This window comes from Stegostoma tigrinum, chromosome 11, assembly GCF_030684315.1.
Source record: "Stegostoma tigrinum isolate sSteTig4 chromosome 11, sSteTig4.hap1, whole genome shotgun sequence".
Classification (NCBI taxonomy): domain Eukaryota; kingdom Metazoa; phylum Chordata; class Chondrichthyes; order Orectolobiformes; family Stegostomatidae; genus Stegostoma; species Stegostoma tigrinum.
The window spans coordinates 6757289-6780389 of record NC_081364.1 but is presented as its reverse complement, the minus strand read 5'-3'; the positions used below and the strand labels follow the sequence as shown (position 1 = coordinate 6780389).

Genomic DNA, 23101 nt, shown 5'->3' with positions numbered 1-23101 from the left:
ACACCACAGCCTAAAAACCGGCCTAGGGCAGACAGACAAATGGGCAAAGGTGGGGCACGTTGATGGGAGAGGAGGCAGGACTCGGTTCTGCTGAAAGATTACTTTTCAGTTTGTTTGCAACATGATCCAAACATCCCCTGCACAGCACTCAGGGCTTCACTCAATGCTGTACCTTTAGCCTCAGGCTCAAGAACTGATGGAAGAAATACTGGTAATGACAGATCTATATCATGAGAACATGAGATAAAGGAATAGAATGAGGCCATTCAGCCCAGCAGGTCTGCTCCATCATTTGATCATGGCTGATATGTTCCTCAACCCCATCCTCCCCGTAACTCTCGATCCCCTAACCAATCAAGAACATATCCATCTCTGACTTAAATACACTCAATGATCTCACCTCCACTGCTGCCAACATCATCAAAGACCCATCGCACCCCGGTAATGATCTCCTACAATCTCTTCCATCAGGCAGAAGATACAGAAGCCTGAACACACACACCAGAGGGTTCAGGAACAGCTTCTTCCCAGACGTTATCAGACTGATGAATGGACTCTCTAGCCTCAAATAATGCTGATCTTGCTAATGTCGATCTCACCTAGTGAACGCCCTGTGTGATGTCACCTGTATGCCTCTGTTTAGATCTTTTTGATCTATACATCCTTGCTTACTATAATCTGCCTGTACTGCTCATAAATGAAGCTTTTCACCGCATGTCAGAACATGTGACAATAAATCAATCAATTAATCTCTGCAGTAATGAGTTCCATACAGCTGGAGAAACTCCCCCCGACCTCAATTCTAAAGGGCCATCCCTTCACACTGAGGGTGCGTCCTTGGGTCATACTCTCCTACTGGTGGACTTCACATTCACTCTATCCAGGCCTCTCAGTATTCTGTAAGTTTCAATGAGATACCTGTTCATCTTTCTAAACTCCACTGAGTACAGACCTCCAAAGTCCTCAAATGCTCCTTCATCCTTACAAACCTCCTTTGGACCCCCTTTAAAGACCAGTACGTCCTTCCTTAGATACGGGGCTCAAAACTGCTCACAATATTCCAAATACGGTCTGATCAAAAGCCTTATACAACCTCAGCAGTACATCCCTGTTCTTGTATTTTAATCCTCTTGAAATGTATGCTAACATAGCGTTTGCCTTCCTACCTGCCAACTGAATCAGGAACAAAAAACAGAAGTTGCTGGAAAAGCTCAGCAGGTCTGGCAGCATCTGCAAAGCAAAAAGTCGGAGTTAATGTTTCAGGTCCGAAGGATCACCAGACCTGAAACGTTAACTCTGATTTTTTTTTCGAGACAGATGCTGCCAGACCTGCTGAGCTTTTCCAGCAACTTCTGTTTTTTGTTCCTGATTTACGGCATCCGCAGTTCTTTTGATTTTCACTGAATCTGCATGTTAACCTTAAGCGAATTCTGAACTAGGGCTCCTAAATCCCTTCGTGCTTCAGATTTCCAAAGTCTTTCCCCATTTAGAAAATACCCTATGCCTCCATTCCTCCTACCAAAGTGCATAACCTCACACTTTCACACATTGTGTTCTATCTACCATTTTTTTGCCCACTGTCCTGGCCTGACCAGGTCTTTCCACAACCTCCCCGCTTCCTCAACACAAGCTGTCCCTCCACCCATCATTAGAGTGCATCACCCAACAGCATTTTGCTCTTACCCACTCCTTTAAACATCGATCTCCAGCTCAGCCAAGCCCTGACGTTGATGCATCGTCTTATTGTACACATCTCCCTTGGCACTGTGCAGGTGCAACATTCCACTGTCCCCTTGTACCAGTACACCATGTAACACAGATGGTTAAAATTATGGGAACAGAGCATTCAGTGACCTGAAAGCTCACGGTTCAGTGGGACATTTGCTAACTCTCAGTCCCAAAACCTTTCTGCAGGTTTTAGCAAATTGCTTCATACAACCTAGCCTAGTCATGCAGCCTTTTCCCAACCCCACACCTCCAGTATTTGCATAACTGATACTATCATCACAACTGATATTATAAGCAGAAAAACCAGGTCCCAGACTGAAACCTTGTTGAAAAACACAGACTAAAAGAAACTGGTTTCTCCTCAAAACATAGCACAGAATGCTGTAAATTCCGCTTAAACAATAAAACAGATGCATTTAACAGAAAATGATGATTAAATAGAACAACTAGAACTATCTAATTGTAAGACAAATTCAAAGGTTTGTAAGCACATTGTAAAGGTATAATCCCATTAAGAAGGCTGAGAAGAGATCTGTTTCAGAATTTCAAAATAGCGAGCGGGCTAGACAGAGTTGATAGTATGAATCTGTTTTCCTTTCCACAGTGATTTACACATGAAGCAGGGGGCAATATGAAAGAAAATAGCGAATAGTTAGGAGCTGGAATGCACTCGATGGACATATGGTGGTGGCTGGTTCAAATGTGACATTCAAGAGGGCATTTGAATTTTTTATATTATTAGTGTACAGGTAGATGGGGAATAGGTAGGAGATTGACACTGGATAAGAGAGCCAGACTGGAAAAGGCCAGTGCAAACATGATAGCCTGAATGGCCTTCCTCTGCACATAATAATTTTGTGATCTCCAAACACTCCTTCATAAATTGAAAAGAAAAACAACAGCTTTCATACAATGCACATGCCTGGCACAGTATTCAGAATTACACCTTGTCACTCATGAATACCGCTCATATAATACTCACACCAGCATCCTAGTCTCTAATATCCAGGTTTAAGTCATTTGAACTGCAAATAACATCTTCCTGGAGCTATTAAAAATCTTGAGCCTAAATCTGCTCAATTTTAAGTAATCCCTTCAGGGTTTTATCCCAACACATCTGGCTTGGGACTGTCACCGATTCTTTACCCTAAGGTAATCTATTCTCACTAAATCTTTTTCCTCTCTAGAACACTGATCTATATCAGCATTTTCTTCAAAGGACTTCACAGGACTGCTCAAAAGTCAAAAGTAAAACTAAAAAAGATTGTCTCTCTAAGCTATGGGTCTTTCCGTTAATCCAACAAGTCCCTCTCCTAATAATCTAAGCTAGAACTTGTTTATTTTGTTGTCCACAAAAAATAATTATATCCAAAGCTACGCTTCAAAATCTGTTTAACATAAAAAATCACCATGGCTAGGATAGGAACAGGAGTGGGCTGTTATGGCTCCGTGAGCCTGCTCTGCCATTCAGCGTAATCACAGCTAATCTGACATTCCTCAATGTCCATGCCTTTTCCCTGTAACGCTTGATTCCCTCACTGATCAAGAATCTATCTATTTTGGCCTTAAATATACACACGGACTCTGTCCCCACACCTCTCTGTGGCAAGGAGTTCCAAAGACTCACAATCCTCTGAGCGAAGAAATTCTTCCTCATCTAGTGCCCCTTTATTCTGAGCCTATGTCCTCTGGTCCTTGACTCTCCCCTTTAGGGGAAATATCCTCTCTGCATTTACCCCATCAAGGCTTCGGAGATTCCTCCAAGTTTCAATTAGATCAACTCTCATTCTTCTAAACTCCAGTGAGTACAGTCTCAACCCCTTGAACATAAGCCACTCTCTCCACAACGGGATCATCCTAGTGAACTTTCTCTGAACTGCCTCCAATGAAATGATACCTTTTCTTTCAAATAAGGGGACTAAAACTGCTTAAAGTACTCTAGATGTCATCACACTGGCAACTTGTACAGTTATAATAAGGTTTCCCTACACTTATGGGCTAAACCCATCAAAATAAGGGCCAACATTCCATTCACCTTCCTGATTACCTGATGCTCTTGTCTAATAGCTTTCTGAGTTTCATGCACAAGGTTTTCCAAGTCCCTCTGTGTTAGTAATACATTGTTCTTTTGTTCTCCTTTGCAAAATGAACAACTTCATATTGTCACACATTACACTCCGTTTGTTTACTTTTTTGCCTACTTGTTAATTAATCAATTTCTCTCTGTAAAGTGCTTGTATCCCTCTCGAAACCTGCTTTTCCATCTATTTTTGCACTTTCTTCAAATTTAGGTATAGCACAGTCACTTCCTTCTCCCAAGCATTTTTTTTTGTTCATCAGTGGGATATGCGTGTCACTGGCTGGGCCCAGCATTTATTGCCCGTCCCTAGTTGCTCCTTGAGAAGGTGGTAGTGAGCTGCCTTCTTGAACTGCTGCAGTCCACCTGCTGTGGGTTGACACACATGTCCTTAGGGAGGGAATTCCCAGGATTTTGACCCACAGGCAGTGAATGGGAACAGCAATATATTTCCGAGTCAGGACAGCCAGTGGCTTGCAGGGGAACTTGAAGGTGGTGATGTTCCCATCTATCTGCTGCCCTTATAAATAGTTGTGGTCCCAGGACTGAACTCCACTAGCCAAGGGTCATCAACCTGTAAAAAGGACCTTTATCCCCATTTGCTGTTTGCTCCCCATTCGCCAGTTCTCTATCCATGCCAATATCCCACCTCCAACACTGCGGACTCTTATGGCTTAACCTTTTGTGAGACACCATGTCGAATGTCTCTGGAGTCCAAATACAACACATTTGCTGGTTCCCCTCTATTCACTCTGGTTCTAAAACTCTAACACATTAGTCAGACAATTACCCTCTCAGGAAAACATGTTAAAACTGCCTGATTAGATTACAATTGTCCAAATATTCTTCTACTATTTACTTATTAAGACGTTCCAATACTTTTCCAACAAAAGACATTCAGGTAATCAGCTCATAATTAGGACATAGTCGGAACTGCAGATGCTGGTGAATCTGAGATAGCAAGGTGTAGAGCTAGATGAACACAGCAGGCCAAGCAGCATCAGAGGAGTAGGAAAGCTGACGTTTTGGGCCTAGACCCTTCTAGTTTTCCTGCTCCTCTGATGCTGCTTGGTCTGCTGTGCTCATCCAGCTCTACGCCTTGTTATCTCAGCTCATAATTAACTTCAGATATGCAGACAACCCACATGTGACTAACTCAAAAACCAGAAACCAAAATTGACAATAAATGGCACTAAAATATGTGGAAATCACACAGTTTACTTTGGATGAATAAAATATTTTTTTTTGAAACACCACAATAATTTTCATGGTTACTTGCTCTGGTTGCTCATGTTGAATGTACCCTGTTCCCCTCTGCCTACATTCACCCCCGGAATGGGGTGGCTGATCCTCATCCCAGGCAGTCACAAACTGAGAATGACATGCAATAGACATCCGCTGATCTGCAATGTAACGCCCGTCAGACAGAAGTTAAAATAGCTCCCAAAAAAACGCTTAAAATGACAGACTCCAACACTGTCAGAAAATAAATCAAGAGCAGGATGTTCAGCTGCTCCCAGTCTGCACAGCTCTACCCATTCAGCAAAGATAAGCAAGTCAAACAGTCATACCAACTGTTGCAGGGTCAGAGCATGAATGTCAGAAACAAATTAATAATTGTTAAACAGAGACACCAGGCATCTCCAATCTCTACAACACATTCACCTCAAAAGCACAATTACTGCGATAAAGAAAAGACTGCTTTATAATACGACCAACACCAGGAACAGCCGAACATGTTGAAATGTATCTGACTGCAATTTGCAAAACAATTGTTCATGCTGTGATATAATGGGAGGAACTGAGTGCCCCAGTGGGTGGGTGAGAAAGTGAGGGGAGGGGAGGGAGGTAAATGTTGGGGTGTTTGCGCAGGAAGGAGGGGTGAAGTTTAACCAGGCGGACTGCGGGGATTGTCAGCTTTCCACCTCGCCTCCAAGAAGCCAAGGGTGTGTAAAAGTCAAGGTTGTCCTCCAGGTTCTTTGCCAACTGAACAAAGGAACACAGGAGCAGGAGTAGGTCATTCAGCCCCTTGAGCCTGTTCCGCCATTCAATGAGATCATGGCTAATCTGTGACCTAACTTCATAAACCTGCCTTTGACCCACTTTTTTTTTCCCTTTATTCATTCACAGGATGACGGTGTCACTGACCAGGCAGCATTTATTGCCCATCCCTGGTTGCCCAGAGGGCAGTTCAGAGTCAATCACATTGCTGTGGGTCTGTAGTCACATGTAGGCCAGACCAGGTAAGGATGGCAGTTTCCTTCCCTAAAGGACATTAGTGATCCAGATGGGTTTTTCCAACAATTGGCAATGGATTCATGGTCACCACTAGACTCTTAATTCCAGATATTTATTGATTTCAAATTCTGCCATTTGCTACGGTGGGGTTTGAACCCGGGTCACCAGAACGTTGCCTGGGTCTCTGCATTAACAGTCCAGTGATAATACCATTCGGCCATTGCCCCCCTCAATACTGTTGTTTAACTAAAATATACTCTCTCAGATGTAAAACTAGCTACTGAGTCAGCATCCACCGCCATTTGTGGAGAGAGTTTGAACCCTCTCCCACCCTTTGTGTGCAGAAATGCTTCCTAACATCTCTCCTGAATGATCTGGCCCTAATTGTCAGACAATGCCCCCAGTCCTAAAATCTCCAAAGAGTGGAAATAGTTTATCCTTATCTACCCTGCCTGTTACTGCTAATATAAGACCAAAACACTGTATGAGATAGGAGCAGAAATAGGCCATTCAGCCCATCCAGTCTGCTCTGCCATTCAATCATAGCTGATAAGTTTCTCAACCTTATTCTCCTGCTTTCTCCCTGCAACCCTTGATTCCCTTAACAATCAATAACCTATCTATCTCCGTCTTAAATACACTCTGTGACCTGACCTCCGCCTGACCTTCTGTGGCAGTGAATTCCATAGATTCACCACTCTCTGACTTTTGATCAGGTCACCCCTAAACCTTCTAAATTCTGGAGAAAACAGGCTTAATTTATACAATCTCTTCTCATAACTTAACCCCTTAGGTCCAGGTACTCTTCTTGAGATGCCTATTAAGGGCCTCACCCAAACACTGTCATAACGTCATGGCCCAGTAATCCAGAGGCCCGGAATAACAGTCTGCGGACACGGGTTCAAATCCCACGACAGTGGAATTTATATTCAATAGAAAGATCACCTCAGCAATCGTAACCGTGGCAGCGGTTGCTGTAGGAAAGCCATCTTCATCCGCACAGGGAGGGAAATCTGCCATCCTTTTCCGGTCTGGCCCACATGTGACTCCAGGCCCTCAGCCATATGGTTGGCTCTTTCTAGCCCTCTAAAATGGCCCAGTGAACCTCTCAGTTCAAGGGAAATTAGGGATGGGCAGTAAGTGCTGGCCAAGGTAGTGACTCCCACTTCCCATGAGAGAACAAAGAGAGGAAAGATAAAGATCCGAGGAAGGCCAGCCCCCGGCTGGAAACATGCGGCAGAAAGGTAGTTGGTGATCACTCTTGTTCCAGGTGGTCCCTTTCGTACTATTTGACCATAACAGGTTTACACCAGTAAAGTTAGTGGGCAGACCAAGACCTCACCTTCTCTACTCCCACACAGTCACCCAGCTCCCTCAAGCACTGACGGTGAAAGGATTCCCAGATTCCAGAAGGGGTGGCCGGGACAGAATGGGTTGAGGGGCAGAGCAAGGAAAGGCACTGCCCAGTCCCATTCGAAACCATTGGAAGACAAGGATCCAGCTTCAAATGGCAGCGCTATGATGCCTCACGTGGTCAAATAGTAGATCATCTAAATCCCCTCACGCCAAATGCATACTTAGATGGGGAACAGATCAAAGCCTTCACATTCTCCGCCAGGCTTCCTACTTTGAAAATGCTTGCCAAATGCAGTTTTTTTTGTTTCTGATGTAAACAGGGGCGATGGGGTTGGGAGGTTGAAATGTTAAAAACATTCATTAAGCTTTCCACACAGGTATACAACGAGGCCAGGCACAATGATCAAGTTCTTATACATTCAAACCTTGTACCATCATTTATTTCATGATCTTTTCTTCTCAAGGGCTTGTTATTTTAATGGATATTGTAAAAAGAAAGTAAAGATTGTTGGGTTGTGCAGATTTAATGGCTCTGCACTCATTAGCAGTTGGTCTTTGGAAGATACTAATCCTCTCCCTGAGGGGGGATAGGGTGAGAGGGCAGAAGGAGGAGACAGAGAGAGGGGAGAGAGAGAGAGAGGAGAGAAAGAGAAGGACAGGCAGAGAGAGAGAGAGAGAGAGAGCGAGAGCGAGAGATAAAGGGGCAAGAGAAAGGGAGATAATAAATAGAGGGAGTTAAAGAGAGAGAGATGGGGACAAAAGACAGATAAAGGGTGCAAAAGATAAATAGAGGGGGCAATGGATGGATATGAGGGTAAAGATATACAGAGGGGACAAAAGATGGATAGAGGGGACAAACAAGAGTGAAGGGAGAATGAGACAGGAAGGAAATGAGAGAGAAAGAATGAAAGAGTCAGGGAATGAAAGAGAAGAGTGAGACAGAGAGGGGATGGGAGCGAAGTATCTGAAAGGAAAGATTAGTTTATTTAAGAGCACACAATCATGTTATCATCACATCCCTGTGGGAGCTTGCTGTGCACAATTTGCCTGGCACATTAGTCAGGTGACAACAGCAATAACATGTCAAAAAGTTGGCGATCTGGCACATTGTGGTGTCTTGAATCCACAGGAGGTGCTGTCTAAATGCAAATCTTTCGTTTTACTGTCATTTTTCCTGCCAACGTGGAAACTCCACTCTGGGATAATTCCTGGTTCGTGATTTAGAATTCTGCTCAGATACCAAGGAGGCCTCAGTTCTTCATCAAAATCGAGAGAGTCGATGTTTCAGGAAGAGATTGACACGTAATCTTTGACCTTGAACACAGAGGACCCAAACAAATTCAGCACCTTCACCAGAGTACCACTCCCCCAGTACAACACTGGGACAATCAGGCTAGGTTTCTTTTTATCCATTCACGGGTTGTGGCAGTCACTGGTTAGGTAACTTTTATTGTCCCTCCCTAATTGCCCAGAGGGCAGTTAAGAATCAACCACATTGCTGTGGGTCTGGAGTCACATGTAGACCAGACTAGGTGAGGATGGCAGTTTCCTTCCCTGAAAGATATGAGTGAAACAGATGGGTTTGTTTTTGCAACAAGCAACAATGATTTCTTATCATCAGATCTACTATCTATTGTCAACAGGACTTGAACGCAGGTCTCCTGAACATTATTCCAGTCCCCTATTTTGCGCTTAAGCCTCAACAGTGAGCCTTGAACCCACAACTTCCTAACTTGGGGCAGGATCTGATTTCACGCTGAGTCATGGTAGAGGTTAGTGACAGGGCTGTGCCCCCCTATCTACACTGAGCTGGCATGGCAGGTCGTTCTACAAAGAGGCCATTCAGCCCAACACATCCTTGTTCAAGTGGTTGAAAAACTGCCTCACCAGTGAGGTTAGCTGCTACCTGGTACAGTAATAATTTCGGCATCACTGAACTCCATCTCCTGTCCGAACGCAGCAGGAAGAGTGAGAATCCAATCTGTTTCCAGTCCCAAATCTCAACAAGTAACTCTGACCAAACACTCCTATCGTCAGAGTGTTGCAGTGACGCAAAGTCTATTGCAGATTAAACAGAGGGTCTTACACGGCTGTGATTGCACCCAAGTGAAACATCCTCCACAAAGAATGCTTCCTGATATAGGGCACAGAACTGAATTCTCAAACAAGTGCATACAGATGGTGGTGAAGTAGGAGGGTTCGGTTAGCTTAGTTGTCTGGACAGCTGGTTTGCAATACATCAACATCAACAGCATGGGCTCAAATCCCAGACTGGCTGAGATTACCATGAAGGTCCCACTATCTCAACTTCACCCTCACCTGAGGTACATTGACCTTCAGGTTAAACTCACCACCAGTGGCCTGTCTCTCTCAAGAGAGATTGACCCTCTGGAACTATGGTAACTTTACCTTCATGGTCACTCCTCTGGCCAGTAATCCTGAGCAACTTTGTTTCCTGCTGCACAGACTCCTGAGGTTCTTGGGTGTCAGTCTGTCCAGGACAGAGCAGCCCATTTGATTGGCATCGCATCCACACCCTTCACTATCGACGCTCAGACACAGCAGTGTGTACTATCGACAACATGCACTGCTGAAATTCACCAAAGATCCTCAGACTGCGCCTTCCAAACCCCCAACTGTTTCCCTCTAGAAGGACAAGGGCAACAGATACATGGGAACGCTGCCCCATGCAAGCTCCCACTCAAGTAACGCAACGTCCTAACTTGGAAATATGTCGCCGTTCCTTCATGGTCGCTGGTCAAAATCCTAGAATTCCCCTCCCTAAGGGCATTGAGGGTCAACCCACAGCACATGGTTCACAGTGGTTCAAGAAGGCAGCTCCCCACCACCTTCTCAAGGGGCAACTAGGGTCAGGCAATTGATGCAGGTCCAGCTAGTGATGCCGATGCTCCAGTAGTGAATTAAAAGAAACTGCAGATCACAATGTGCAGAAGTTTTCAATGTCTGTCTGGGCAAGGTTGACCCAGAGCGCCAAGCTTATGCACTGGAGCCATGGTTCAAATCCAACTGGTGTAATTTTAAATTTAAAATATGAAACTGAAATGGAATGGCACCCAGATCACTGTCATACAGGAAGACCCCACCACCTACAAACTGGTTCACTACAGTCGTTTACGGTTGGAAATCTGCCACCTTTACCCGGTCTCACCCTACATGTGACTACAGGCCCACATGAAATGATTGGTTCTGAAACGGCTCAATTTCAGGATTAATTTGGGATGGGCATCAAATGAAAAATTTTCCAGCGACCAAACCGACATAAAGTGTTTGAAAAGGCTCGGCCCACGTCAGAAGGAGTCAAATCCATTCTCCGTCACCCACCATTAATTTTCAATGTCACCCACACCGTGTCAGTCCCACAAAAGAACAAACCAAAGAACCGTGGTTGCTGGTAATCAGAAACAAAAACCAGAAATTGCTGGAAAAGTTCAGCATCTGTGCAGACAAAGCAGAATGGACATTTCAGGTCCAGTTCCGAAGAAGCGTCACTGGACCTGAAACATTAACGCTGTTTCTCTCTCCAAAGATGCTGCCAGAGCTGCTGGGTTTCTCCCAAAATTTCTTATCTGATCTTTGACAGTTCTACTGATTTTTATAAGCTACGGGATATCAGAACGTCTGGCCTGAAACAAACCAGGCAGGTGTTCCTGCATGTTCCTGAGCCCTGCTGGGAAAAGCTGTCGGAACATGGACATTGCAGTCACTGTGAGGGAAAATTATCCAAAGATGAAGAAATAACTGCTGAAATTTCAAACAGTGAAATCTTCAGCCTTGTGAGCAAGGTTGTCTGGAAATATTTGCTGAACTGGCTCATTGTTTTTGAACGTAGGATTTGGTATTTCAAGGAGATATTGTGTCTGGCTGCACTGGTATCCTTGTTCGTTGAAGATATTACTGGGTAATTTCTCATATATGAAATCAGTTAATCCCGCACTGATCCAGTTCATTGTGTGATCTATTTTAATATTTACTTTCTTTCGAAAGCCAAATGCAGAGACACAGCACTAAAAATATACCAGGCAGGCACATTTCCCATTCGGTGTTAAATAAAATTGCATTAACTTTTACATTTTGTGCTCATCCTGTGATTTGTTACAGCACTCTGTCCTGGTTTCAAACCAGGACAGTTACTAAACGGAATGGAGCAGTGTCTCAGCTGGAATATTTTATCCAATTCTGGCGCCACACATCAGGAATCGTGTCAAAGCCTCGTGGAGAGGAGAGTGAGATTCCACACAATGGCACTAGGGGCGAGCATCTTTGGTCCGCAGGCGAGATGAAAGTGCTGGGATTACTCTCCTTAGAGCAGAGAAGATTAAGATGGGATGGTAAATTATGATTTGAATGTGAACATAGGAGGCATGGTTAGTAAGTTTGCAGATGAAAGCAAAATTGAAGGTGCGGTGGACAGTTAAAGAAGGTTACCTCAGAGTACAGCGGGATCTTGATCAGATGGGCCAATGGGCTAAGGAGTGTCAGATGGAGTTTATTTTAGATAAATGTGAGGTGCTGCATTTTGGAAAGGCAAATCGGGTAGGGTTTATGCAGTTAATGGTAAAGTCCTGGGGAGTGTTGCTGGACAAACAGACTTTGGGGTGTAGGTTCATAGCTCCTGAAAAGCAGAGTCTCAGGGCAGTGAAGAAGGTGTTTGGTACGCTTGCCTTTATTGGTTAATGCATTGAGTAAAGGAGTTGAAATGTCATGCTGCAGCTGTACAGGGCAGTGGCTAAGCCACATTTGGAATACAGCGTTCAATTCCGGTTTCCCTGCTACCGAAAGGATGCTGTTAAACTTGAAAGGGCGCTGAAAAGATTTACAAGGATGTTGCCAGGGTTTGGAGGGTTTGAGCTTTAGGGAGAGGCTGAATAGGCTGGGCTATTTTCCCTGGAGCATCAAAGGTTGAGGGGTGACCTATTAGAAGTTTGTGTAATCATGAAATTACAACATTTAAGAGGCATTTGGATGGGTATATGAAAAGAAACAATTTCGAGGAAAAGGGCCAAATGCTGGCAAATGGGACTAAATTAATTTGGGATCTCTGGTCGGTATGGATGAGTTGGACTGAAGGGTCTATTTCCATGTTGTATAACTTTATGACTCTGACTAGGTAATTCATTACTTTGAGTCTGCTGCATTATTCAGTTTGTGACTCCAGATTCACAGAGGTTGACTCTGAGCTGCCCTCTGAAATAGCCCCAAGAGAGCTCCAGCAAATACTGGCCTCACCAAACAATACCCAGATCCCATGAAACAATAATAAACTCATCAAGAGCAGATGTCAAAAAACATTGTCAAAGAGGTACATTTGAAGGAGGGTCTTAAAGGGAGTGAGGGAAGGCAGTTTCAGGAATGGCAATATTCAATTAATGTAACAGCTATGTGAGTTGAATTGCCTTACCTAAACGATCATTTACAGCCATACAGTCATAGATCCATACAGCATGGAAACAGACCCATCCATCCAACTCATCCATGACAACCAGAAATCCGAAATTCATCGAATCCGGTTTGTCAGAATTTGGCCCTTATCACCCTAAACCCTTCCTATTCATACCCCATCCAGATGTCTTTTAAGTGTTGTAATTGTACCAGGCTCCACCACTTCCTCTAGCAGCTCATTCCATACACGCACCACCCTCTGTGTGAAAAAGTTGTCTTTTAGGTCCCCTTTATATCTTTCCCCTCTTTGTTTAAACCTGTGCCCTCTAATTTTGAACTCCCCCACCCTGAGGAAAGGTCTTGGCTATTCATCCTATCCATACTCCTCCCAATTTTATAAACTTCTATAAAATCACTGGGCCAAGATCCACTCCAGAGATTTTGAGAACAAATTCTGGCTTGGGAGCCCAGCACAGGGCTGAGGAAGTCTGCATTGTCAGAAACATCATCTATCGGAGAGGTGTTAAACTTTGGGTATGTCTGCTTGTGCAAATGTAAAGGATTCCAGGCCACCGCTTTGAAAGAACAGCAGGTATCCCTACCATCCTATTAATAAGACCACAGGACATAGGAGCAGAAGGAGGCCATTCAGCCCATCGAATCCTCTCTGTCATTCAAAGAGATCATGAAATGCTCAAATAAGATCAACTTAATATTCCCTCTGACCTTAGATTCCCTTACCAATTAAAAATCTCAGCCTTGAATATACTTAATGACCCAACCTCGACAGCCTTCTGTGTTAAAGAATTCCACAGATTCACTATCCTCTGAGAGGGAAAATTTCTCCTCTTCTCTGTATTAACCAGACCAACCCTTGTCCTGAGTTAATGTGCTCTGGTCCTGGATTCTTCCACAATGGGACACACCTTTCCACATTGGTGCCGTCAAGTAACGAAAGAATCTTATATATCTCAATAACTTCTTGTTCTTCTAAATTCCAAAGAGTTCCAACCTCCCCTCATAAGACCTCCATCCCTGGAATCAGTCAAGTGACCTTTCTCCAGATTGTCTCCAATGCCAATGTATCTTCGCTTAGATACAATGCCCAATATATCCTGACCAATAGCGATCGAGCAACCAATATGACTAAGAACAGATGGTCAGACCACCATTGCTACTTGAGGGATCTTGGAGTGTACAATTTGTCTCTTGCATTCCTGACACTGGGTGGTTAAACTTTGCAGGAAGGTTGGTAGGCCAGTGGCAATAAAAGAGCTGAGTCAGCATGAGGATGTTTTAGGGGCGAAATCAATGCAAATTTGTTGAGGGTGCACTGGAAGACGAGGAAATGGCTCAGGAAGAGGAACATTGGAACACAAGTTTGCCATTCAGTCCCTTGAACCCGTTGCACCACTCAATGGTTGTTCTGTGGTCTAATTCCATCTGCCTGCCTTGCATCCGTAATCACTCAATACGCTGGCTTCATAAAAATTTGCTTGTTTCAGATCTAACTTTAACAAATGAATAAGCATCGACCACCATTTGAGGAAGAGGCTTCCAAACACGCACTACTCTTTGTGTTTAGAAATTTGAGGGAATGTTGGCAGATTGTGAATCACCTCCTTGCTGTAGTATTAATCACAGCTGCAGGAGGTGGGGGAGGCAGCTTATGAATGAAGGGAATGCAGGCAAGTCAAACAATCAGAACAGCAGGGGTTGTACCTTGTCAGAAGCGGATTGGCCAGTTCGGAACTGATGAAGTTAGCAGCGTTTGTGGTGGTCTGCAGGTGCTCCACTCCATCATCGGAAACTTGCTGACCCTGGGGTACTGGATGGATCAGGCTGACATGACAACAATAGCATTCCCACCCAAGGTGTGTTATTGAACTTATACACGGAAATTGCAGAGCCTGGGGCTTCAGCAAGGCCACAAGAAAAACTTGCAAACCAACTGGCTCTGAATGATGGCTTCTTACTGCATGCCCAGTGTCTAAAGCAGGTCCATTTATCAAAGACTTGAAGACCCAAAATAGACCATTAAGCCCATCAGGTTAGCTTCCCCATCTCTCAGTCACGGCCGATCTGATAATCCTCAACTCCAGTTTCCTGCATTCTCCCCATAAACCCTTACGTAACCCTTACTCTGTGTAAGCCATGAATATGCTTAATGACCCAGCCTTGACAGACCTCTGTGATAAAGAATTCCATAGATTCACCACCTTTTGAGTGAAGAAATTCCTTATGATCATCAATAGCCACGGGTGAAGTGCCAGAAGACTGGTGGATGGCGAATGTGGTGCCAATTTTTTAAGAAAGGTTGTAAGAAAAGCCAGCGTACTTTAGACCAGTGAGCCAATGATAGGTAAGTTGTTGGAGGTGTTTCTGAGGGACTGGACTAACATGCATTTGGAAAGGCAATGATTTATTAGGGACCGTTAACGCGGCTTTGTGCATGGCAAATCATGCCTCACTAACTTGACTGAATTGTTTGAAGAGGTGAAAAAGAAGGTTGATGAAGGCAGAGCGGTTCTGGATGGTAAACTGGTTAGCAAGTTAGATCACATGGAATCCAAGGGGAGCTAGCCAACTGGATACAAAATTAGCTTGAAGGTAGGAGGTAGAGATTGGTGGTAGAGGCTTTCTTTTCAGACTCAAGTCCTGTGACCAGCAGTATTCCACAAGGATCGGTGCTGGGTCCACTGCTTTTCATAATATGTATAAATGGTTTGGTTGCAAATATAGGAGGCATGGTTAATAAGATTGCAGATGGCACCAACATTGGTGGTGTAATGGGCAGTGAAGACGATTACCTCAGAGTACAACTGGACCTTCATCTGAAGATATTAGATAAATGTGAGGAGTTGCATTTTGGTAAGGCAAATTAGGGCAGACTTATACAGTTAATGGTAGGGCCCTGGGGAGTGTTGCCGATCAGAGAGACATAGGGGTGCAGGTGCATACTTCTTTGAAAGTAAAGTCGCAGGTAGATAGGATGGTGAAGAAGGCATTTGGTACACATGCCTTCATTGGTCAGAACCCTGAGTCAACAAGTTGGGATGTCATGTTACAGCAACACAGGATATTGGTGATGCCACTTTTAGAATACTGCGTTCAATTCTGGTTGCCCTGCTATAAGAAGGATGGTATTACCTTGAGAAGGTGCAGAAAAAAATTTACAAGGATGTTGCCGGGACTGGAGAGTTTGAGTTATAGGGAGAGGCTGAATAGGCTGGGGCTATTTTCCCTGGCAGCTCAAAGGCTGGGGAATTTCCTTACAGAGGGGGGACATGGATAGAGTGAATAGACAAGGTCTTTTCCCCAGGGTAGAGGAGTCCAAAACGAGAAGGCATAGGTTTAAGGTGAGAGGGGGAAGATTAGCAAGGACCTGAGGGGTAACTTTTTCACACAAAGCATGTATGGAATGAAGAAGTGGTGGAGGATGATACAATTAAAGCATTTAAAAGGCATCTGGATGGGTGTATGATTAGGAAGGTTTACAGCAACATGGGCCAAATGCTGGCAAATGGCACTAGGTCATATTGGGATGTCTGGTCAGCATGGATGATTTAGCTGTCTTAAATAGATGACCTTTTACTCTGAGATGGTGTCCCCTGGTCCTAAATTCTTCGACATGGGGAAACAACCTCTCCACATCTACCCACAAGTCCCCTCACAATCTTAGATAACAAAGTGTGAAACTGGATGAACACAGCAGGCCAAGCAGCATCTCAGGAGCTCAAAAGCTGACGTTTCAGGCCTAGACCCTTCATCAGAGGGATCTAGGCCCGAAACGTCAGCTTTTGTGCTCCTGAGAAGCTGCTTGGCTTGCTGTGTTCATCCAGCTTCACACTTTATTATCTTGGATTCTCCAGCATCTGCAGTTTCCATTATCTCTGGCCCCCCTCACAATCTTGCATGTTTCAATAAGATTACCTCTCATTCTTTTGAACTGCAATGAGTTACAGACCCAACCTATTCAAACTCTCCTCAGTAGACTGTCCTTGCAGATTGATTTTGGGCAGTTTCAGCTGAGAGGCTGTTCCTCACACTGTGTCAGGAATGGAAAATTGTAATGAGACAGCAGACTTTTGAGCACCTCAACCCCAACCTAAACGTTATATGGAGGACCAGGCTTGCCAACTTCTGGTCTTATTTATTCTTGGGATGTGACCTTCACTGGCTAAGTATTGCCCATCGCTAATTACCCTTGAGCAGTCATCTTCTCTTGAATGCCTCATTCCACGTTGTGTCACTATATCTACAGGGTTTATTTCTGCAGCAATATGATAGACCCAATCAGCTTTTACTGGACAATTTCAACGGTTGTCAACCACACTGTTGTATGCGACCCAGACCGGGTAAGGGTGACAGATTTCTTTCCCTAAAGGATGTTACGGAGCCCATTGGGCTTTTACAACAATCAATTCATTATCGTCAAGATTATCAATTCCAGAAACAAAAACAGAAATTGTTGCAAAATCTCAGCATCTGCGGAGAAAAATCAGAGTTAACGTTTCGGATTCACTCACTCTTCCTTAGAACTGAAACAATTCCACATTTACACACTGAATTTAAATTCAGCCAGCTGCCTCGGTTAGATTTAAACCTGTGTCCCCAGGCTGGTCCTCTAGATTATTAGTCCAGTGATATTACCACCAAAGCAGTGGCTCCCCATAAAACTCGACTAAGAAACATGCTCAAAGAATATTTTTATAAATGATTTTTTTAACCGACTACTGATTTATTTTCCTCTTTTGAGTTTTGCTGACAAGTAGTTTTCTTGCTGGAGATTAATCTTCAGTGTCTGGAGATTTGGCAACTGTATACCTGACCTCAGGTGACAGCGATCGCCCATTTTTAGCAAGCATTCCAGTCCCTGGCACAAACACAACCAGCTTCCTTGCTTCGGTTCAAATGCCAGGCAATTAACCTTCTGAAGTACAATGGGGCCCCATTTCAAACATGTGAAAGCCAAGTCCCCATTCTGCAGCTTGATGGGAACTGGTAACGTTAACACTTTGCGCTTCCCTTTGTTTGAATTTTATTTCCTCCTCTTCCAGAGGTAAGGTTCCAGTTGCCTGCTAAATGTAGATCTAGATAATGGGATTAATTGGCAAGGTTGACAATGTTCCTACAGTCTGTTGGTGAAGTGATTTCACTGAGAAAACAATGACAGAAAAGGAGAGTATTTCTGACTAATACAGGAATCTCAAAGCCAGCATTGTGGGAGGCAAGAATACGATAATTAAAAGTTAGGCTAATAATTGGCCATTAGCACTGATATTTATTAAAGAGGGGCACTCTCACCCCTCCAAATCAAGCTAATAATTGAAACCCCTTTCACATCCCCTAGCCACGTAGCAGTGCACCATCATGTGACATTACCTTGGTCTGTGAGTCTGAAAAGAGCTCTGATCAGAGATGGATTTCACAGGCAATTAACCACAGCCAAATAAAAACAAGTATATCTCATGAACGTGCGTCAATTCTTTACAGACGGGAAATAACTCCAGAGAGTATTCAATCACCAAGTCACCCTTTATTTACATGCAGAGAGTCTTTAATACTGATTCAGCTTCCTCAGAGCCTGCTCTCAGAAAGAACCGAGCCTCTGACACTCCTGTCAGCCAGTGCTCCCTGATTGGACCAAATTAACAGCCTCAGTCAAAGAACTCATATTCTATGAGGTCCACCTGTTTGACCTCATTAGAACCACTGCAGACTTTTTATAATGGCAGGCCATTGGGATTAAAACGCATTCCTTCCTCACCCTGGGCAACACCAACTGGGAATGTATTCTTCACTGGTCCCTCACATGACCCCTTCAATTGTTACTCCCAATTAACATTCTTCCCCCTCCCCAATTTTCAATCCATTCACGACTTACAAAAAAATTCAAGGATCGTGTTTATAGAAGCAGTGTCCTTTACATCCCAGTGACATTTCTTGGTGATTCAGATCCAGGGTTTGTCAGGTCCGGGTGATTAAGTGACAATTCCTGGCAACTTACAACATCCTGAAACCCCAGCTCCTCCCAAACACTCTCCATCATTACGGGTGATGGATCCAAGTGAAGCTCTACAAGCTTACGCTCGATCTTGTCAGGAAACATCATCGCTATACATTATCATCAAGGGCAGAGCTTTCCAATTACCCAGCCTATGGTAGGATGTAGATGTTACATAGAACATAGAAAAGTACAGCACAGTACAGGCCCTTCAGTCCACGATGTTGTGCCGTGGAATAATCCTAATCCAAAAATAAAATAACCTAACCTACATTCCCCTCAATCCACCGCTGTCCATGTGCATGTCCAGCAGTCACTTAAATGTCACTAATGACTCCGCTTCCACGACTACCACTGACAAACTATTCCATGCGCTCACAACTCTCTGGGTGAAGAATCACCCTCTGACGTCTCCTCTATACCTTCCTCCTAACACCTTAAAACTATGACCCCTCGTGGCAGTCAATCCTGCCCTGGGGAACACTCTCGGGCTATCAACTCTATCCATGCCTCTCATTACCTTGTACACCTCGATCAGGTCACCTCTCTTCCTCCTTCTCTCCAGAGAGAAAAGTCCGAGCTCCGTCAACCTCTCCTCGTAAGACAAGCCCTCCAGTCCAGGCAGCATCCTGGTAAACCTCCTTTGCACCCTCTCCAAAGCCTCCACATCTTTCCTATAATAGGGCGACCAGAACTGGACACAATATCCCAAGTTTGGTCTCACCAGGCTTTTGTAGAGCTGCAGCATAACCTCGCGGCTCTTAAACTCGATCCCCCTGTTAATGAAAGCCAAAACACCATGTGCTTTCTTAACAACCTTATCCACTTGGGTGGCAACTTTGAGGGAGCTATGCACTTGAACACCAAGATCCCGCTGTTCCTCCACACTGCCGAGAATCCTGCCTTTAATCCTGTACTCAGCATTTAAGTTCGACCTTCTAAAATGCATCACTTCGCATTTATCCAGGTTGAACTCCATCTGCCATTTCTCAGCCCAGCTCTGCATTCTGTCAATGTCACAAATAGTGGCTACTTTCCCTATGAAAGAAGGAGGGAAGGAAGGTGGGGAGTCAACAGAACTCTTGACTGTGTAAGGGCATTAGGACCCTGGAGCAACTGTGCATTGATGTCAGGGGGCTGCACATCACTGGGTATAAATAGAACAGATGGGAAGATACACCAGAATGTGAGATTTTCTGGGAGTGAGCTCACACAAAATTTCAAAGAAGATCGATTAGTCATAACTTAATGTAACGATAAGTCAAAGCTTGGTGGATCGATGAGGATCGTGTATACAAGTAGTTAGTATTAATGTAAAATAAATAGTGTTACTTTGAAGACAGTACTTGAGTTCATCTTCTCCTCATCCAGACTTTTCTTGAACCAAACTGCAATGAGGCAACAGAACACATAATAAAAGATGCTGCATCGCACTGAGCAATACAGAACAAAACTCAAAGCCATACAGGCATTCCCCTGGGACTGGCAGAGAGGCCTGGCAAGAATGAATCCTTATCAGAAAATCACGGCCGTGGTGAAAGTTATGAGAAATGCACCTCAACACTTAAGTTTGTCCATCTACTCCAGCCCCCTAATTCTGACCTGAGGGTTTATTATAAAGTGGTCTGGTTTGTAATTGATCCAGAATAAGGAAGGTGATTTGGAGCTGGAGCATGCACAAGCCCATTCGATTTGCTAAAGCATTCTTGACTACAGAAACCCATTTTGGTTCCACAGCCCTCCAAACTCTATCCCAATAATGTCCCGTCATGCGCAGCTCTGACATTTTTAATTGCTTGAATAGTGTTTTTTTGGAGGTAGACTCTCGCAGACTTCCACTTCTCCTTGTGCGAAGATGTGCTTTCTGACATCACCCCCTGTCGACTTAAGGTTACGCCCACCCGACCCCTTGGACCCGCCCCAGAGAAAGAAAGGGGTGAATGACAGAAGGGGGCTCAAAAATTGCAGTTTGAGTGGGACGGGCCACAGGACAGGGCCGCCAGGAAGGGGGGTGGAAGACGAAAAGGCAACATCGAGTTCTGAGGTAGGGCCACTTGACCCAAAATGTTAACTCTGTTTCTCTCTCCACAGACACTGCCAGACCTGCTGAGCTTTTTCAGCAATTTCTGTTTTAGTATCCGGCATGCACGCTCACCGTAAGCCAGAGAACCGTGGACAGGGGCAGGGAACCGAGCCAATCATTACCCTCGCCTAACGCATGAGCACCAAACAGCACCCCCTGCTGTTGCTGATCTGCAAGCAAACAGGAGCAGGAGGTTCCCATCCACAATGTTTGGGGAGGACAGCAACATCGAGGCCTCCAGGCAGACGTCTCCCATGAAATGTCTCTCCGTCAGGTGCTTTCCAAGTGGATGGAGCAGATTACCAGCTGGAACGCTGCTCAGACCCTGACGATGATGACTGCTTCTCCTGACGTTCCCTGGATTATCTTTAAAGTCGTGACCTCGAACAGAAGTCCCACTGATTAAACAGGAATCTCAACCAGCTGGGCACAGTGAGCATGGAGATGAATGTGCCCAATGATGGACTTTCAATCACTTCTGTCCACTGATGTGTGACAACGAGCCTTTATGGCACGGCTCATTAATGGAAGAGCCGTTCATAAATATACCATATAAAAACCAAAAGAACTGTGGATGCTGTGAATCAGGAACAAAAACAAAGTTGCTGGAAAAGCTCAGCAGGTCTGGCAGCATCTGTGGAGGAGAAAACAGAGTTAACGTTTCGGGTCCAGTTCTGAGGAAGGGTCACCAGGCCTGAAACGTTAACTCTGTTTTTCCCTTCACAGATGTTGCCAGGCCTGCTGAGCTTCTCCAGCGAATTTGTTTTTGTCCGTAAATATACCATGTCAGGGAATCACTATCTGAATGAATGAATGAATTTAGCGTCACATGTAGTTTACAATGAGAAGAGTTTTACAGTGAAAAGCTTTATCACTATCGCCATGATCTGACGCCATTTTGAATAGTTTGAGTTAAAAATAAGATATAGTTCAAAGAGAGTTCGTCAGTCCTGAGCCAACTCTTCATTAATAATGGCTGTGTCGCCATCCCTTCCCTACCCATCTTGCTGCTGTCTGCACCAAACACAATCAATTGCCACTCTTCAGGTACCATCTTGCCGTGGAGGTGCTGGTGTTGGGAAGGGGGTGGGGGATTTCTGTAATGCAGCAACCCTCAGCCTCATACAGACAGCGATCTACTTCAGAGTCACATCGCAAGAGCTTACCTCCGACATGCTGACTCGGCCCTCCTGAAACGAACAGTCCGCGGCATTCTGGGTGCAAACGTGACGGTATTTGCACCAGTGGCAAGGAAAGGAGCCGTTCACACACGCAAGGCAGCTGGGGGAGAGAGATAAAGGATCAGTAAATATACGTCGCTTCTGAAAAACAAAGCACAATAAATCACACAAGCTGCCCATCGCTCAGAATCACTGAATTGTCCTGTGCCATTCGGCCCATCATGTCGGCGACCAGACAGTTTCAACTTGAATCATCTTCAATGTCCAGCAGAGAAATAGGCCATTCAGTCCACATCAGTCTCTACGCACCATACAAACCACCACCCATGCATCTTTGTGGAGTAAAGGGAACTCAGATACAGGGCAGAATTCTACTTATCCTAAGTTGCTCCGGGAAGCGAGAAAGGAGGTTACTAAGCTGCTGGCGAAGATCTTTGCTTCCTCACTCTCCAAGGGAGTCGTACCGGAAGATTGGAGGGAGGCAAATATTGTTCCTCTTTTCAAGAGAGGGAACAGGGAAATCCCTGAAAATTACGGACCAGTCAGTCTCACGTCTGTGGTCAGCAAGGTTTTGGAAAGAATTCTGAGGGATAGGATTTATGACTATTTGGAAAAGCACAGTATGATTAAAGGGAGTCAGCATGGCTTTGTGAGGGGCACGTCATACCTTACAAATCTTATTGAGTCCTTTGAGGAAGTCACGAGACAGGTTGACAAGGGTCGAGCAGTGGATGTGGTGTACATGGACTTCAGGAAAGCATTTGATAAGGTTCCCCATGGCAGGATCATTCATAAAGTCAGGAAGTATGGGATACAGGGTGATTTGGCTGTCTGGATTCAGAATTGGTTGGCTGACAGGAGGCAGAGAGTGGTTGTAGATGGTAAGTATTCTGCCTGGAGGTCAGTGCTGAGTGGTGTCCCGCAGGGCTCTGTTCTTGGGCCTCTGCTCTTTGTAGTTTTTATAAATGACTTGGATGAGGAGGTTGAGGGGTGGGTTAGTACGTTTGCTGATGACACAAAGGTTGGAGGTG

At 44.6% G+C, this 23101-nt stretch overlaps 1 protein-coding gene across 4 annotated transcripts in view; it reads right to left on the bottom strand.

Annotated features, from left to right (window-relative positions):
* Nucleotides 1–23101, bottom strand: part of LOC125460469 (plexin-A1-like) — a 512196-nt gene that overhangs the window by 225184 nt on the left and 263911 nt on the right. For 3 of the 4 annotated variants that reach the window (XM_059649731.1, XM_059649733.1, XM_059649732.1), the window contains exon 9: nucleotides 22056–22170. In XM_059649731.1, coding sequence (XP_059505714.1) covers nucleotides 22056–22170 — 115 coding nt within the window. Of the gene's footprint in view, nucleotides 1–7918; nucleotides 8954–22055; nucleotides 22171–23101 lie in introns of those variants that run through there. The other variant, XM_059649734.1, reaches the window with a different exon arrangement.